General features: G+C 36.0%; 1 protein-coding gene across 1 annotated transcript in view; it reads right to left on the bottom strand.

The window, feature by feature from the left end:
- LOC109064633 (pleckstrin homology domain-containing family H member 1-like) overlaps positions 1-19,619 on the bottom strand; it is a 49,694-nt gene that overhangs the window by 19,823 nt on the left and 10,252 nt on the right. The window contains exons 2-9 of the mRNA XM_042773396.1: positions 16,444-16,613; positions 5,604-5,666; positions 4,389-4,538; positions 4,198-4,281; positions 4,030-4,111; positions 3,799-3,939; positions 2,141-2,937; positions 816-894 (exon numbers count right to left, since the gene is read on the bottom strand). Of these exons, the coding sequence (XP_042629330.1) occupies positions 816-894; positions 2,141-2,937; positions 3,799-3,939; positions 4,030-4,111; positions 4,198-4,281; positions 4,389-4,538; positions 5,604-5,666; positions 16,444-16,587 (1,540 nt within the window). The 5' untranslated portion in view covers positions 16,588-16,613. The remainder of the gene's footprint in view (positions 1-815; positions 895-2,140; positions 2,938-3,798; positions 3,940-4,029; positions 4,112-4,197; positions 4,282-4,388; positions 4,539-5,603; positions 5,667-16,443; positions 16,614-19,619) is intronic.

The raw sequence follows: 19,619 nt of genomic DNA, 5'->3' as shown, positions 1-19,619 counted from the left end.
TTATAATTCTAGTAAGTTAAGAACCAAAAAATGTGGACATTTAAATATCCCAGAGCAGAATTTGATATGGCAATATGTACACACTGTTGCTAAATGTGTCACTTTTATTCAGAGCACTAAATCAAGTTTTTTATTCATATACTGGCAAATTGTGACAGCAGTCAGTCTCTGTCCACCATAGTTGCTCCCATCAGCCCTTTTGTTTAGGCACAACCCATGCATTATGGACTAGAGAGGACATGCGGTTTTAAAAGCAGCAGTTAAACAAAACACAATGCCTGTCAATGGTGGTTAGGTAAAACTTTCTGGTCTCTAATATTATTTCGCTCAAAAACAGCATCTGTGTTCAAAGTGACCCGGTTTACACTTTTACACAGGATCTGCAACCTAAACCAACTTTTCAGCCTGTCCAACCACTTGATTTTCAATGGTAACAGCATGAAAGGGTTAAATGCCGTTGCCACTTCCAAACCTCTGCAGTGAGTATAAGAGAGAGGTGAAATGCTCGCCGTTTTATCCTTTCATCACAGCTGATAGAAAAGCAAGGATTCCATTCTCACCCTCTACTCACAGACCCAGTTGTCCTATAAAAGCCTCTTAGAAGCTTGAATGAATGGAGATTACACCTGCACAGGTGTGTTCCCCTTAGGTAAGAGGAAGTGACATCAAACCAAAAAGTCTTGACTTCTAATTGACAGATCCAAGAGCATCTGTTCATATGGCATTATAAAAGTAAGTTGCGAGAACTGCCAGCAAGTTGCTGGTGAAGGACATATACTGAGTGATCCGTGATTTTTACTGATTGGTTGACTGACCTCTCCCAATAGTCTTAGCTCCAAGACAGGCCTCTGAGACTCTCATTCCTGACTTAGCTACTGCATAAATCCGGCTCTCCTGAAAAACACACACAGAAACATGAAAACAGTGATGTTGATTTATCATACAAAATTTGGCAATTCAGAACTAGGGTGAATGCCAGGGTGTTGCATTGTGGTTGCTAAATATTTCGAATGGTTTTCTGAGTGTTCTTTTATGTGTTGCTATGCAATCAGGTGGTTGCTAGGTGGTTGCTTGCTGGTCCAAATCAAAAGAGCCTCATAAGCTCACCCCAAACATTCTGGGAAGGGCTGCACTACTGCACTACCTGCTGAGTGACTACTTATTTGTTTGGAACTAACACTTACTTAATGGTACTTGATTTAATTGCACCATTAGTTCATCATTTATAAAGAAATACTGTAGAAACCAAGTTGACATTTATTTAATCAAGTTACAAGTAACATTGAGTTACAAGTACAGTAATTCTGTGAAATATTATTAAATTAATAATTTTAAATGACTATTTTCCATTTAATATAATTTATTTAATTTATTCCTGTGATGGCAAAGCTTTTTTTCAGCAGCCATTACTCCAGTGTCACAATTATTCTAATATGCTGATTTTAAATATATTGTAGAAACTTAATATTTTGTAAAGTTGCTTTGCAACGATTTGTATCGTAAAAAGCACTATACAAATAAATTGAATTGAACTGAATTGAATTGATTTGGAGTTTGAGAAACATTTCTTATGACCCTCAATGTTGAAAACAGTTGCTGCTTAATCTTTTTGCGAAAACCATGATGATTTTTTTTCAGGATTCTTTGTTAAACAGAAGGTTTAGAAGAACAACATTTATTTGAAATAGAAATCTTTAGTAACATTCTAAATGTATTCAATCATGGTAAATAAAAGTATTATCTTGGTAAATAAAAGTATTAATTTTACTTAATTATTTTACTAACCACCAACTTTTAAATGATAGTGTATAGTCCAAACAGCATACTTAAATATGTAATAATAAATATTTTATTAAATATTTTACTTAAAACAGTCATGAGTAATAAATAAATACTAATACAACAAACTGGAAAATATACAGTATATTTTCACTTTAAGATCTATTGTTGTGGTGAATTTTTTATATATATATGTACATTCAAACTAAGTTTAATAATGCTAAAAAATGTAGAAATGCACCAGCTGCTCATTTACATTACAATCAGTGCCTGTAACAACTTGCCAACTACTAAAAGCATATCTGTCCTCAACAAGCCACACAATTTGAGGTACAAGCCATAGTATTCTTTCCTGTCTTACCCAAGAGGGAAATCGGTGCAGAGGTGGTGTAGGTGGTTTAAGAGCTTCTGGGTCCATCAACTCAAACTCATTGGCCAACCCTTCAAATAAGCCTCCATCAGTGGGCTGGGTTTCCATCTCTGATGCCTCCACCATGTCCTCCATGCTTTCTGGAGGCCCTTCATCAATGTCTGTCTCCTCTAGCCCATGTGTGGAAACTGTACTGGGGACCAGACTGTGGCAGGATGGAGGGGTGCAGTTTCCGATATCAATAGTGACGTTGACCTGATGGAGGCGCTCTATGCCAGGCTGCGGCTGACTGTGGTGTTTCTTCACAAGCTGGATGCTGTCACGGGGGGTTAGAGGGGTGCGAACTTTGGGCAGGGTCATGCTGGTGCCCAAGGGTACAGCCAGAGGGAAGTGGCATGACAGAGGGAGGCATACTGATGGGGGTGAGAGGGACACAGGAGGAGGGCTCTTAGGAGTAGGGGTAGGTGTGTCGAAGCCACCCAGACCAGGTGTCTCATATGCTGAGGAGGATGACGAAGAGGATGATGAAGAAGAGCGAAGGCGCTGGGAACGAAATCTGCTGTTGAGTTCATCAGAAGAGTGATCTCTGTCTGAGGCTCCTCCTACTGCTCTCTCACATGTCATTCCAAATGAAGGCTCCGCCCCCTCTGTGCTCTCCTTTACCGAGGTTGTGGTGTCAACGCCATCTTGACTAGACTTATGAGAGTCTCCTTTGTCTTGTAATGTGGGAAGTAATGTTGCACTATGAAAAGCGGAATCACAATCCTCCATGATTTTCCTTTTGCTATCTGCAATTTGCAACCGATATAAGCACATATGTGAAACATCCAAAAAGTGTACTTAAAAGCTGAAAAAATATGAAACTTTTTTTTATTTTGTATTTTATTATTATATGCTTTAGTGATGCCCCATAATTTAGGCAATTGAAAATATTGGGCTGAAACAAAAAAGACTGGGCTGGGGGGTGCAGACAAAAAAGTAAATTCAGACAAAAACAAAAATCATTGATGGAAACAGTGATGTTTAATAATAATGCACAATAAACTACAACAGGTAAACATGTCAGTAGTGTAGATGCACTTCACAATGACCAAAAATGATGCTACAGTAGCATTGTGTCAAATTTGTGCAGCTAAAATATCAAGAGGCGGTTTTCAATAATAATTTTGGTTAATCAGTAACATGTTTTGTTCATTCTAATTATATTAAAAAATTATTTTTATCAAAATCTTGATGTACAATGTGAATACTCAACACAGTTGACCTAGACCATTTATGGAAATTGCAAAAATTGTTAAAAATATTGGCATAGCACTGACGCTAAAACTGAGTACAATATCAAAATAGCAATAAAAATCATAAAAGAGGAGAAGAAAGAAGAGAAATCTTAAATGTACAGTATCAAAAACAGCCTGGTTAAAGCTGAGGGCAGGAAATGGTCGCTACAATATACCATATCTAATAAGTGGACTTTAAAATAATACAAAGTGTAAAATTAAGTCACTTTAAATAAATCAACTGTTTTACACAATAAAGCAACATTTTAAGACTGTTCCATAAATAAACCTGAAATAAATAAAAATACAAGTGGAATCTGCAGAGCTCTAACAAAACTTCAAACCATGCTGAGGCAGATGATGATGATGTACCTGTACAGTTGGCTATGGACCCTGTCGTTCTCCAGCCCTCCTCCTGGGCAGGCGGTGTCCCGGGACAGCTGGGAGGGTGGAGTGGACTGGAGGGGACCAGATGTGCATCCACCGCTGGAGACATGGGCCTCTCGAGAAGAACTGACAGAATGACAGTGAGATATATACAAACATAAGCAAAAACAAATGGTAAACGTAAAGAATACAGGAAAGAAACTACAGTAGGTTTACTCTGAAGCTTGTCTTGGAGTATGAGGATCTGCTCGGCCTGCTTCAGGTTTGCCTTATTCAACTGCTGGTTCTCTGTTTCCATCTACAAGACACAAAAAAGAAGTGAGAAATGTAGATGACACGCTCTAATGTTTTTTTGATCCACAGCACTTCCATGTTTCAACTCACCTCTCGTAACTTAAACGTGACCCAGTCTTTGATTTTGGCAGCTTTTTCTTCAATTATCTTTGCCTCTTGGGCTCGAACCAAGTTCTGCAGATAAAGAGGGCGGTTTTGAACAACATTTCTATGAGTCCTTAAGTGAGAGCTTAATGGACACAAATGGACATTTCTTTCTCACTGTGAGGACTTTTCTTTACCTGATTCTCCAGTTGTCCTTCAAGTCTCTTTATGATCATGTCTTTCTCCTGAATTTGACTGTTCAACTCTTGATAACGCCTGTACAATGAGTTTTCCGATTCACTGGGCTGCATGTTTGCAGACTTCAGCTTCTCCTCCATAATGTGGACCTACAATGGTAATCTTGATTAAGTCCTCAAGATAAATGTGGTCTATACTGTATATATATATATATATATATATATATATATATATATATATATATATATATTATATATATATATATATATATATATATATATATATATATATATATATATATGTATGTATATAGTTTTCCTTCTGGAGCATCAGTGAATATTGGAACTTTTTGTAATAGTTGTGTTTGAGTCCTTCAGTTGTCATCAGTGTAAAAAGATGGATCTCAAAGTCATACAGTCATTGTTGGAAAGGGTTCAAATACGCAAAAGATGCTGGAAAACCAAAGAATTTTGTGGGACCAGAAGGAATTTTCTGAAGAACAGCAGGCAGTTTAACTGTTCAGGACAAACAAGGGACTCTTGAACAACAATCACAAAAAAATCAAGCGTATGTAAACTTTTGAATGGGGTCATCTTCATAAATTCAACTATTTTCTCTTGTAGACTACATGTAAAAATATTTTATGCAAAATATCTTATTCAGGTAAGTACTAAATAAAAAATAACATGCACTTTGTATGATCCCTCTTATTTTGGTAAAATAACTAACATTTTGCAGATTTTGATCGAAACTGAACATACTTAGTAAAAAGATACTTAAATGGATTCACTTAAACATTTTTATATTCATTTAATGTTTGTTTTTCTTGCACCTGAATATTAACTAAATTTAATCAAAAACACTCAAATTTAACTTAAAAAAAGATGTAGTTTTTATTTTTCTAAAATGCATTGTAAATTTTGAGAGAAAAATACTAAAATATTGACTTTTGACTTTTAAAAAATAAATTGACCTAAGGTGGTTTGGCATAATAATATTTGCTAGCGAAGGCTGTTATTATACCTTCAACCCTGTAACTTTCAACAGCAAAACATTATGAAAGTACCAGTGTTAGAAAAATTACATTGTAATGGATAAAAACAAGTCAATGTGTGATTTATTACGAGGCACACCACAACTGAGTGTTAAATAAAGACATTAAAATCTATAATGTGAAATAAATAAAGGGAGGGAAAGTGGTACAATAGCTATACCTGTTTTTCAGCATTCTCTGCCCGCTGGTCAGCCTCTATCACTCTCTGTTCCAACTCCTGCATCTATTGAAAATAAAACCAGAGATTCATGGATTGCTCTTTTGACACTAGGATGAGTGTGTGTGTCTGTTGGATATATAAACTAAGAAAGCTGATAAACTATGAAAATAATCTACTGTATATCTGACTTCGAGTAACATTATCTATCATTCTCATAATCTGACACTAAATACTGGGGGCATGTTGTACTGGTGCGGGTTTGTGCACGCTTATTCCACAACCCACTGCGGTTATCCACAAGACCACCATACTGGCCTCACAGCACAGGGAAAAGGTTATGGCATATACATAAACAAGCAATCCCACCCCCAAGTTGGGAAGTTGGGACAAGTTGCATCAAGTAATGTGCCTGCACATACTGAAAGCGAAATGTCTCATTGCTTGTTGTGTCAAAAAAAAAAAAAAAGAAGAAAAAAAGAAAACACACACACACATACACACACACACACACACACACACACACACACACACACACACACACACACACATATATATAAACATATTTGTTATATTTTTCCTTCTTTCTTTTTTTCGTTTCATGTTTCATATCATTTCTCATTTTGTTTAGAAATTTTCCTGTTTTGTTGCTTTGTATTCAATTTTATTTGTACACTAATTGATTTGAAAACATGCGAGTATTTTAAGCTCGGCCAGGACAATCTCAATGAGACTTAAAGTGATTCAGAAATCATGATTCTTCAATAAGTTTGCATTTTTCTTTATTTTTAATTTAGAATAAGATTAACAGAACTAACTATTCAGAACTAACTGAAACCACGTATGCAACAATCACATACTCCCAATGGCCTTAGAAACTAAAATGAGTCTAAATGTTTTCATACAAGTTATTAAAGTAACTGAATAAATAAATGAATGAGTCTTACTTATTTCAGAGTTTCAAAAATGATGTGCTACAGCTCATAGTGATACGTTTGCAGAAATGTGATGAATGGATTACAGAAGTGGCTGTGTGCAAATCTCTTATATGTAGATGATTTGGGCGTGCATTATGAAAATGACTGCAGTTGCACACTTATTCATTTAGAATAACTTGGATTCATCAATATTAAAATGAGAACAAGAAACAAATTTATGTGCATATGCTCCTGTTTTGAAGATGATCATTTGGTAAAAGAATCTTCTCATATTTAACTGCTAGTGAATGAAACTCAATGAAAGGAATAGAAAAGCTGAAGGGGGACAAATGCATTTCGAAAGAATTCTTATCTGTGCATGGACTGGATCTCCTCATGCAGAATCACTTTTGCAAATATATCGATTAACAAAAGCTTGTTAGAACTCACACAAACAGAGATGCCAGCCATTACATGCCTTTTGCTCAATGTTTCATGAGCTCAGTGACCCAGTAAAAAGGAGGTAAAGCATTCTAACGGATTCCCACTGTATGACAGAGCACTTCTTTTGTTTAAAATTCTTTGTTCTTTCCCTTTTTCTTTCCACCCTTTCTCATTCCTCAAGCCAAAAGTACAAGGATTCCCAGGAGGCACCCAATCCATGTGAGCATTCCCTGAGTGTCGGGGCCAGAAGAGCAGCCTGTGGGGTCATTGTGTGGAGGTGTGACTTTTCACCTAAGGGTCACCAAATGTACAGAAATGAATAGATGACACAGTGACAAATATGAACAAGGACATGCCTTCGCTGACACTTTCTTTAGTCTTCATTACTATGGGAATAGTGTCCACTCACCCAAGCTCAGCACTGACCTCAGGTTAGCCTTACCCACTCAGCATTAAGAGCTATTCAACAACTATGTCGTAAAGTTTACTGGTGGAGAGTGTTGAGCTTCTGGCCTCAATAGAGTAACACTTCAATGACACAAACGGATGAAGTAAAATTCATAGATACAGTAGTATAGCCTTTAGTCAGATTAGATTTCAAATTTAATTTCACACAACTGAAAATTATGGTGTAAAAAATCAGTTTTTGGAAAAAAAAAAAAAATTATTTGTATACAGAAATCTGTCGTCGCCTTTATATAGCGCTTTATACAATACAGATAGTTTCAAAGTAGCTTTACAAGGATAAACAGGAAACTAATGATTCAATGACACATACAGAGATCAGTTCTGCTGTAAAGCAACTCTAAAAAAAGACAGTAGTGTCATTGCTCAGATGAGGTCAGTTCAGTGTTGATTCTATTCCATTCATTAACTGTGTGTGGATAGAGTTTTTAGAGTCGTGTAGATTGAATTAGTTTATAATGTCGCATCTAATTTTTGCGTCCCCAGTTTTCATACAATATCGTCTACCGGGAATTAGTGTAATAGCCAATTTATCAAAACTGAAATTAAAGTTTTCATTTAGCCAAAAACTTTTCTTTTCTTTAGCAATGTGTCGCCTCTCAACATTTCATCAGAACAAATTTTACATATTGCTATGCTGTAATGATTTTTGGTCACGGTGAAATGCGTACATACTGATAACATGTTTACCAATTGTAGATTATCCACATTGTGCACACAAAGTAAAATGCATTATTGGAGAAGCACTAAAAAATGTCAATGTTTAGGTCAATGGTTGCAGCCCCGAACTAGTTTGGCCAAAATTTTGATGGATCGCTAGTAGAAAGATTTGTTTTCAGTGTTTCTTTGGGTAAACAGTCAATGCCAAAGCACTCGAGGACATATTGAGTATATACACAGATTTAAAGTGTGAACTTTTGCTACTTGTTGACTCTGGGAACGCAGTAATTTTAGTGCTTTTAGATTTGAGTGTAGCATTCGATACAGTTGATCGTGGCATCCCTTTATCACCCCTTGAAAAGAGTGTGGGCATCCAAGGAAGTGCCCTGAGCTGGTTCAGATCTTATCTTAGTAACAGAACTTTTTCAGTAGGTATTGGTCACACTGTTTCATCTGTAGCTCCTCTTACCTCTGGTGTTCCTCAAGGCTCTATTTTGGCTCCAATCTTGTTTTTACTGTACATGCTTCCATTAGGTTAAATTTTTAGGAAGCATGAAGTGTCCTTTCATTTTTATGCTGATGACACCCAAATCTATTTACCTTTAAAAACACAATGACAAGAATGGTTTAGAAACATTGCTTGCATGCTTAGCTGATGTAATTTTTTTTTTTTTTTTTTGCATTTAAATGAGGGAAAGACAGAAGCAATTGTCTTTGGGCCCTCTGTGGGTAAACGAAAACCAAATTTTAACTGTGGTCATTTAAACTCATATCAAAGCAATGGTGACAAATTTGGGAGTTATCTTTGATTCCTCCCTTAAGTTTGACCAGCATATTAACTCAGTAGTTAAGTCATGTTTTTTTACGTCTTAAACTTCTGTCAAAATTTAGATATTTTCTATCTTTTAAAGATCTTGAAAGAGTCATACTGTACATTCTTTTGTTTTATCATGTTTGGACTATTGTGACTCCTTGTATACTGGACTACCCCAATCCTCCATGTTACGGTTTCAAATGGTTCAAAATGCCGCAGCCAGATTTTTAACAGGGGTTCGTAAACGAGAACACATTACTCAGATTTTAATGTCACTTAATTGGTTACCAGTGCGCTATAGAGTTGAATTAAAAATTTTGCTAAGTCCTTAAATGGTCTGGCACCTTATTTGTCAGATTTTGCAAATGTGAATAGGTCTGCCAGATGTTTGCGATCCTCAGACAGTATTACTCTGTCATATCCAAGATCAAGACTGAAGTTGAAAGGTGCCCGTGCATTTGCAGTGGCCGTTCCTAGGCTATGGAACAGTCTTCCCTTATCTGTGAGATCTTCATCTTCTGTATATGATTTTAAATCTAAATTACAGTCTCATCTTTTTTCTCTTGCATTTAATTCATTATAATACTTGGTCACATTTTAACAGATTTAGTGTATTATTTTTATTATTTTTTTTATTTTACCTTTCCTCTTTTGTACATCACAGTGGTCAACTATTGTTGTGTTTATTTGTGCTTTATAAGTAAATAAATGAAAATGAACTAGCATGATCTTTAACATGATCACAGCACTAGCAAAACAACAGTTCTCAATATTTATTGGGCTCCACCCCACTGTAACTTTGTTGTCATGTCAGAATTAAATATCACATCAACAAAAGTCTTTCAAACTACTGAGTTAGAATGATCATTAGCAAGATAACTAGGTTTTTTTATGTTTCTTGGCCTGAATGATCAATAAATAAATGGTAACTTCACAACTGGAATGGACAACACTTCTGTTCCTCACAGCTTGTTTTTGTTCATGTCAAATTAAACATGGAATCATTTTGACTCAGGTTTATAGATTTAAACACTGCATTAGCGTGAATTTTGCAGCACTAGTTTAAAAACATTACTCAAACAGCTCAAATAAATGGCTTAACATTGAGCTTAAGATTAAGACCAATGCCAAGACACAATGTATCATCCTGATTCAGAAGAATGCTGAGGATGGACTGACGGCTGACTGGGATGACAGGCCACAGGTTAAACAGATGGGGGCAGGGCAGCTGCTCAGGCATCGGACAACCAGGTATGTGAAACAGTTAACAACTGTTCTCTTGCAGTTGCTATTGGAAAATGCAAAGAAGGTTTCCTACTTGGTTGAACTCCAAAACGTCCTTGACGAGCTGACTTCACTGCTTCAGATGGAAGCAGAGAATGTAAACTATGCATTAATGACTGTGGAAATCACCAGCATAGCATCCATCTGCTATCGGTCTCTTATTAAAACATTACCTTTTTTACAATAAAGCTGAGCTTCTTCAACCTTTTTATAAACTAATGAGAGTGTGAAAAATGTGCAGTTCCCACTGTTGAAGAAACATCAAACTACTGCCTGAAAATGTAATGATTAACCATATTAGGCATAGACACTAAAAGTCTGAAACAACCAATGGCTCAATAATTAATGAGTGAAATATGGAAGAAAGTAAAGACTAATGAAGAAGGGATGGCGTATTTAAAAATAGAGCAAGATGACAGAATGGAGATTGGGTGGGTTTCAGAAAGCGAGCGATAGCAAGAAAGTATTGTTGCTATTGCAGCCTAATCCTCCTGTCTGGGAGCTCATTAGGAACGAGACTGTTCTATAGAGAGCATGAATAACTAGGCCAAATCCAACATGAGGACCAACTTACTGAATCTTTTACATCTACTTTCCAATATAAATACAAACACATGTGGTACTCACATCTCACATAAAGACGAGATCATTTCTGTGTGAAGTCACATCAACATGATCAGAACTGAAATACAACTACATCTGACACTTTCAACTTAAGTAAACAAAAAGACATTAGTAACAATTTTCAGAACGGAAAACATGCATAGCCTACTGCTTACTGCATGTTTTACATTAAATATTGCCAATTAAAATCAGTATGTGCAACAGTATGTATAATGCAACAATGCATTTCAAATTTGTATGCTTTGTTGCATGAGGTTAATTGCTAATTTAAGGTTTGAGATTCTTCATCTTGTGGTTCCATCAGCCAATTAGTGTTGCCATGAGCTCCAGCATGAAAATTTTAACTGCAATGCCCTCTCAAGTCAGAGTTCCAATCTGGAAACTCAGAGAAACCGCAACAACCAAGACTTTAGAATCCAATATGGCGGCTCAGCGCATCAACATAAGTGAAACGGAAGTAACATATTGTGTTTTAGCACTTTTATTTGTCCGTGTCTCAAACACAGTGGTGCAATATTTTGTAATATTGGTGGATATTACTTAAGTCACCCTCATTCAAACACACTGCATTATGGGTTACAGTTTTAACTGTAGTGTGCTCTGATGTATACTGTAAGGTTTGGCAAAAAAAAAAAAAATTACATCACATTGGTATTCTATTATATACTTTGCACAGTACACATTATATTGTGCAGAAACAGTATGTGTAGTATGGTAGTGTGCTCTTTGAACATAGCCTACTTTTTTTCATCTCATTCTACAATGGGACACACTTTTCAACTAAAGGGCATGTGTACGTGAACAGAATGGAAAAAGTATTCCCTCACGCCAGAATGAGACACCCCTCACACTATTCTGTGTCAAGCTTTTCCTCTGGAAAATGGGTCAATGTGTAAAACACTCCGAACGTCGCCCAGAGAAGCAGATGAGAAGCGTATGAATCTTCCTAAACAGGCACCAGCAGCAAACTCTCAACACTTTCTTTTGTCCTCCTCAACAAAACAAGCAGAAACCCATGAGACACTGAGCCCCGATATCCAGCATGAGAGATAGGCTGGAAAGAATGGGAGAGCAGGAGAGTGTGGAGGTCAGGGTGAGCGAAAGGCTGTTAGAGCGATGACCAGAGTGGGAAGAAACCTGATGAAGGACTCTTGGGAGCCGTTCAAGACTTAATGTCCCTGCGGTCTGCGTGTTTGGACAGTAAATACCCTAATGGCAACACCACAGATATAAAAACACAACAGACCTACCTCTTGGACCGAAAAGAAAAACAAAACTGATGTTGTTGCTTTTGGACGTACTTATTAACATCAAGAAGAGCATATACACACACGGTTTACAGACCGATCTGATAATGTTTATATGTGAGGAGATGTTTATTCTACAGTGTGTTTAATGAAACAACCCTGATAGCACAAATACATCAAAGAGATGTCTATTTGACGTCTGCATTTACATCTGCAAGATATATTTTTTAAAGTGTTTGCTCATCTGCAATACATATAGGATGTTTCCTATCAGATGTCAATTAGACATTTAGATGTCTTTAAGATGTTTATAATTTAGAATGTGAAATGTATGTAAAACTGATGTTTTGAAAGATGTCTGTACACAGCAGATGCTTTCCAGATGAAGCAATCTTTAAAGGGGTGGTTGACTGTTTTTGTTTCTAGGCTTGATTGTGTTTATGGGGTGCAGTCTAACATGTGTTCACGCTCCGTTTAATTTAAAAACACATTATTTTTCACATAATTTACCTTTATTCCACACTGATCTGTCCTTTCTCTGACAAACGGCTTGATTATTTCCTATTATTATGAAGCTCCTCGCTCAGAAATATGCGATGGGCTGAGATTGGTCAGCTGGCTCAGTGTGTTAAGATTCGCTAAACCATCCCTTAAAGCGCGTCTGAACATCCTGCCCCTCAAGCTCAAGAATGTGCTCCGGATGTATTGTAAACAATTTGAGCCCGATTAAGACACAGAGAATATTAATGAAGAGGATTGTACAGAACCTGTGCAAGCACAGCTCTTAATGGTATGTTTGTTTGTTTGTTGTTGTCTCATACTTTTAGATACGCTGTTGTTTGTAAATGCTATGGCTTCTGTTAACTTTTAATATACGGTTTTATTCTGATTAATGCTTTAATAAATCACAGCAACCGTACGTGCTTCCATGTATAACGCTTCTCATTGCTATGTGAAAATAAGTATAAATGGAACAGTTTGTTGGAGCTGATCTGACGATCTGAATGAGAGAGGGAGAGAGAGGGAGAGATACGAAATATGTCTGACTACAATTCACACAAAGACGCTTTGCATTCTCAGTATTACCACAAGGGGCGCTACAGCATGTATTAGCCTAAATGTCTTTTACAGTCAATTTTCTCTTTCAGGTCAACTGCTATCATGGCAGATCAAATGTTTAAGAAGAATCTTGCTAAGCAAGTTAAAGTCAAAAAGTTTATAGCGACCTGAATAATAATACATTATGTTTGAAAGTAAATATTTTGCCCCTGGAGTAGAAAGGTTTGTTACCTCCAGACAAAGTATGTTAAACCAACTTTATGCATAGCAACATGCTAACAACCACTTAGAACATCTTAGCAGCCGCATAGTAATACTCTGCAATAGGGATGCACCGATAACTTTTTTTTTTTTTTTTTCAGAAGAAGGCCGATACAGATACTTTTATTTTTGGTACTTGCCAATACAGAGTACAGATACCTGTATTTTCATGCCATTTGTATTTTTTTCTGGGTACAGAAACCAAAAGAATATGAAGATTGTTAGTTGGCTTAGTTCATTTAGCAAATAGATATTTTAGGGATGCATCGATCCAATACTCAGGATCAGTATCTGCTCCGATACTGGCATTTTCTGCGGATCGGGTATCAGTCATACAAGACCGATCCAAATCCCATATTGTGTGTATACTATTCTGTGTTATTGTTGAGCCCCACGAAAGGCAGAAAAACATTATAAAGCACCAAAGCTTGTGCACTATATTTCAAGTGTTCTGAAGCTGTTCCATAGTTCAATGTGAGGTACAGATTAATATTGAAGTCATTAAATTCAAGTTCATATAAACTCTTCTCTCCGCTGCGGCTGTCTGTCATCATCCATTCAGCAATCAAACTGCGTGTAGCGTTCCGTTACTACAGTCAAAGTGATGAAACTCTCTTCAAGAGTGCACAGTAACTGAGTTTTAAAACTGTTCAAAGAAAAGGCTCAATAAACTAAAGCATAGATTTAATACACTATGTATCAATATCTCTTCCCTTTGCACTAGTGATGTCCGGTTCGCGAACTAATCTTTCGATTTAACCAGTTCTTCTTAGTGAACCAGTTGAACCAGTTTACCAAATCGGACTGAATTGTTTGAAACGGTTTGCGTCTCCAGTGAGCATTAATCCACAAATTACTTAAGTTATTAACTTTTTTAACGTGGCTGACACTCCCTCTGAGTCTAAATAAACCAATATCCCAGAGTAATTCATTTACTCAAATAGTACACTGACTGAACTGCTGTGAAGAGAGAACTAAAGATGAACACGAGCAGAGTAGCATGTGTGTTGTTCTAACTTTTCTATGCGGACTCGGAGGGCTGCGCAGTCTGCGCACTGTGACTCTGTGTTGTTTCAAGCTCATCATTCTGGGCACGGGATGCGCATAAGCGCACTGTGCCGCTCTATATTGGCACCTTTAGTATTATAATATTTATTTGTGCAATCAAAGATTATTAACAGCCCTTCTTATTCTGTCCTATCTATCATATGCTGCAGCCTTTATTCCATTTAAAAGAAACATATTTTAGTTTTCTATATAAATGTATATTCTTGTTTTTTCATGAATGCATTTTACAACAATACAAAGAGCAATGTGTAACATTTTACCAGATTTTAGACTTTTATTTGTAAATAAAATATTTCACTAGATTTTATCAAATTATTGTGCACCCATGATTTTTTTAGAGTATCTTTTGCTACTGAATTATTCACTAACATAGTTCATAACAGTATTTTTGACATAGATTATGATTACATATTTTTTCATTTGTTATTTTTCATTAAAATGAAATTGTCTATATGTAGTAGATTGCCTTTAACACACAAAAGAGTAATGATCAGGTCCACACAGAGAAGTATAGAAATTCTACATTGAAATTCTACAAAAAAACTGCACCTGTATCGGATTGGATCGGTATCGGCAGATACTCAGAATTTTCGGTATCAGATCGGATCGGTTCTGAAAAAATGGTACCGTTGCATCCCTAAGATATTCCTTCAGTTATTTTCACACTTAATTATGCCCATTTGTAAAAGCTTTTGTTACTGTCACTATTAATTTTATTGCTCTACCGTATTTCATCTTTAGTTTAATAGCACATTACAGCTGCTCCATTGCAGCGCCTCAGTACTATAATCACAAGATATTTTCTTGTAACAATGCAGGGAACGTTATACATAAATTTTGTATAATAAATATAATAGTATAACAAATATAATAGTCATGTTTTTTTTTTTATAATCTGAAACATGTTGCGATTTATATTCCAAAGCCACTCATATAATGCCATTAACGTAAAGAAAACAAAATATGCACACATTTGTATTGGTGCCGAGCAAGAGAGAGATGTACAGGTTGCTAGTTTACTTTAGCTTTACATAAAGTTGTGTATGCTTGACATTTAAAATAAATGTTGTTTATAGTGAATACCCGATATGATATCAGTATCGGTGCATTCCAACTCTGCAACCACTCACAACATCCTACCAAAGCAGCCACAAACAAGCAACACCATTTTCTTATATAATATAAAAATACAGTTACTTTTGCTCATCTGGTAATTAATAAAGGAATCCATCCCTCGTCTATCAAACGCACACAACGACACACACACCTGTATATCCACTCAAGCATTCACACAAGTCAGTGGTTTCCCCCCGACTTTCCCTGCAGGGCTGTCTGCCAAGTTTGACAGTTAACCTTTTCTTGCGAGACGAAATGCTGTGGTCAATGCAGCATGACCAAACCATAAAGAAGGAAGGAGAGAGAGAACGGAGGAGAAACTAAGTAACTTGTTCCACTGTGATTGAAGAAAAATACTTTTTTTTTAAAGTTAACAAGAAAAAGAATCAGCAGTACCACCAGTAAAAAACAAAAAAAACAAAGTACAGTACTTTGGTGGTACCATAGTACAGTGATGTATCAAGTGGTAATACCACGGTGCTTTAATATATCATGGTACTGAATGATTATAGTGTTCAAGAAACATGGTATTTACATGGTGCAACCTAGGTACTTCAAAATACCATGGTAAATGTCAAAAAATAGAAAGGTAGTATTATGTTTTGGTTTCTTGTTAGTTAGTAGCTCTTGTGCAAGTCATGAGATGCAGCCCTGCAGCAAACCATGTTTACTACATTATCTGACTTTAAACAGTATGTGATGTTCACTGTCAAATAAAATGGCTTTGTTGCGGTTTAATTCAAGGGGATTGATATTTGTTTTGGCTAGATGAACTTGTGCATACATAAGCAGTGCAAAATGTACATAAAATAAACCAATATGCCTAACTAAAATACAGTGCGAGAATTGTAGACCCTGTGTTACCCATAATACCCCTCATTTACCCTCTCAGCAAGTAGGTGGCGGATATTTCCAGCTTGCAGACGAAACCTCATGAGCTGCTTCTCGAGGGCGATGCATCTCTTTTGCCAGTCCACACTGCTGTTGTGCACTGCTGCCGTGGATACACCCTCCATCACCTCTGCCATCTGTGCCTGTGTGCCAGGCTGCCAACCTGCAGGTAACAGTGATGGAAATTTGTCAGGTGGAGTGATAACACAATGAACTTTTACATGCATGCAAGGCAAATAGACTGGGTTAACAGGTTTGCCTTAAAGCCTGCAATGGATGGATGGGACCTTGGACCCGGGCTTAGAGGGGAAAAAATGAATGAACTGTCTACTGAAATTAGATTGTCCTTAAGACAGTGCATCTAGAAAAAGACTGAAAGCCCATCAAAACCAAAGCCAGACCTTAACAGTAGTGACCTACTGACAGGTCGGACCAATTAATCTGACAGTTGACTGGCTTATAATTGTCCTTGTATCAATTCCAAAATCTACCAATAGCCTTGTACACAGAAAATTAATATTTTCTGTTTCCAATGCTTCATTTCCAGGGTTCCCACGCCTTTTGACCAAAGAACTGCCAAGACCTTTTCAATAAAGATTAAAAGTCACCTTGTAATGTCATTCCTGATTATTGAATAAGTATTTGAAAATACATTTTATAGAGATTGCAATAAAGGAGGGCCATTTCTAGCATAAGAAACATAAGAATTGAGCATAACTGGCATAATTTCCAGTCCTTTCCAGGACTGACATCCCAATTTTTTAAATTACCTGATATTCTTCTTTTCCATGATTTGGATTTTAGCACAGCTGTGTAGATATTATCTGCATGGAAGCATGTTTCTGCCTCAGAGTAAAAACTAAAAAGAGGGATTGCATGATAACGTTTAAAATCATTTTTAAGATAATAATAAGATCAATTATAAGATATATAATTCATATTTACGAGAAATTAAGTCACAATTAGAATTAAATAATTGTTAGATATTGTTAATTATTAGATATACGGTTGGAATTATTAGAAACAGTCACAATTGATATATGTCATATTGTGAGTTACAAAGTTACAATTATGATAAATAAATACACAGATATTTTGAGATAAAGTCACATTGTGATACAAAGTCATATTTAGGAGAAATTAAGTCATTACAAGACATATTTTTATACTGTTAGCTGTAGAGGTGTGCAAAATATATTGTTATCGTAATTGTTGTTTTAACAATGTGCGATTTGACATTATTGAGTATATTACAAAAACAAAACAAAACAAAACAAAACACACCTACAGAGTGATGCATATGTGACATGATGAAGTCCAGTATGTTAGACTAGAGCGTGTGCCCATTTAGAGTGTGTTCTTTCACTGCGTGATTCAGTCTATTAAAATACATTTTGAATGAACACAAGATTCAAGATATAGGGGCAGAATATATATATATATATAATTTCATATATAGTTAATATCACGTTAAGAGTCAGCATTACAAATGTGATATTGATTTTATACAACAGTACAATAAACAAGTGAATATTAAGAGCCTTATGTTTTAGACACCATATTACCTGTTTTTGCTCTATTTCGCCAACAAAAATAATTCCAAACAGAACTACAGCACTGTTTTGCATCACTAAACAACATAACATGTTTCGTTCCTGAATGAATCAACCATTTAAATTATTCGGTTCAATCGCTATGACTTACTTATTAACAGTAGTTGCGTCCGAAATTATGCACTACACACTATGCACCAGGGCTATTCAATTAGTTTAATTTGAGGGCCAGATTATCGAATTGAAAATTTGAAGGGGGCCGGGTGGGGGCGGTCATCCCAATATCTTTTTTTTTTGTGGGGGGGGGCTAAAAAACAAGAAATTAAATTGAAATGCACATTCAGCTGTAAAATAAACAAATATTATACCAACGATAACATCTTTGAAAGGTTTACATTAGTGCTATCAATCGATTAAAAAATAACTAATCAAAAACACATTTATGTAATTAATTGCGATGAATTGCATATTAATATATTTATGTTATCATAATTTAACATTGAACCTCCAAATTAATGAAGAAACAACATAAAGATGGTATATTTTAAATTCAGTTTAATGGCATCTTTTATGATGTATCATTGTTACCAATAATATTACTGATATCTCTATTAAATTCATTTTCCCTCAATTTTAGCCAATAATTATAGCCTTTCAACATTACAGTATAATTGAAAGCCATTATTTTTACAACTTAAAGGGGTAGTTCACCCAAAAATGAAAATTCTGTCATTAATTACTCACCCTCATGTCGTTTCAAACCCGTAAGACCTTTTTTCATCTTCAAAACACAAATTAAGATATTTTTGACGAAATCAGCAGCGTATGTGGAAAGTCGAACACGCAGCCTTTCAAACTCCATTTGACAATCAACTTTGTCCAGCCTCTGTGCTATTTCTCGCTAGAAGATATGACTGATAGCACGGTCATTATACTCGTTTAAAATAGTGTTGTCAGTTGCCACCATGTGGACAAACTAATTAGAACAAAAACAATTTGAGGCTCATGTGCGACTCTTCTCCGAGGCCGGATGAAGATGATTGGCGGGCCGCCAAATGAATAGCCCTGCTATGTACTCATATACTATGTAGCTACTTATGCACTATGTACTCAACCATGTAGTGTATGAATTACATAAGGTTATTTTGTCATTCATAATCGGAGTCTGATAGCCCCTCCCTCTTCGTAGTTTAATTAAAGCTGCAACAGTTCAGTGCGTGAAGTGTCCAACATTCCACACTTCGTTTTTTCAGTTATTTAAGTGCATTATCCTGGGATTTAAAGTGCACTTTTTTTTGGAATTTTCAGTGTGAATGCACTACTCGCACTATTCATATGACAAAATGTCATAGAATAGTGCATAAAGGCTGATTTATACTTCTGCGTCGGACCTACGCCGTAGCCTACGCATAGATGCACAGCCTACGCTGTAGCCTGATGTGCACCTCTCCAAAAATCAAACAGTTTGGTGTGTGTTTATAATGTGTACTTTAATATATTTTAATGTTACACCTTCTTATATAAAAAAAAACAAAGCAAAGAACAAGTGTCTTATTTATTATACTACATAGCATTATACATCAGTAGTTCTCTGCGACAAACAATGTTGATCTGCT

The sequence above is a fragment of the Cyprinus carpio genome, chromosome A17 (genome assembly GCF_018340385.1).
Source record: "Cyprinus carpio isolate SPL01 chromosome A17, ASM1834038v1, whole genome shotgun sequence".
Lineage (NCBI taxonomy): Eukaryota > Metazoa > Chordata > Actinopteri > Cypriniformes > Cyprinidae > Cyprinus > Cyprinus carpio.
Note: the sequence above shows the minus strand (reverse complement) of the source record. Positions and strands in the feature narration are given on the sequence as shown.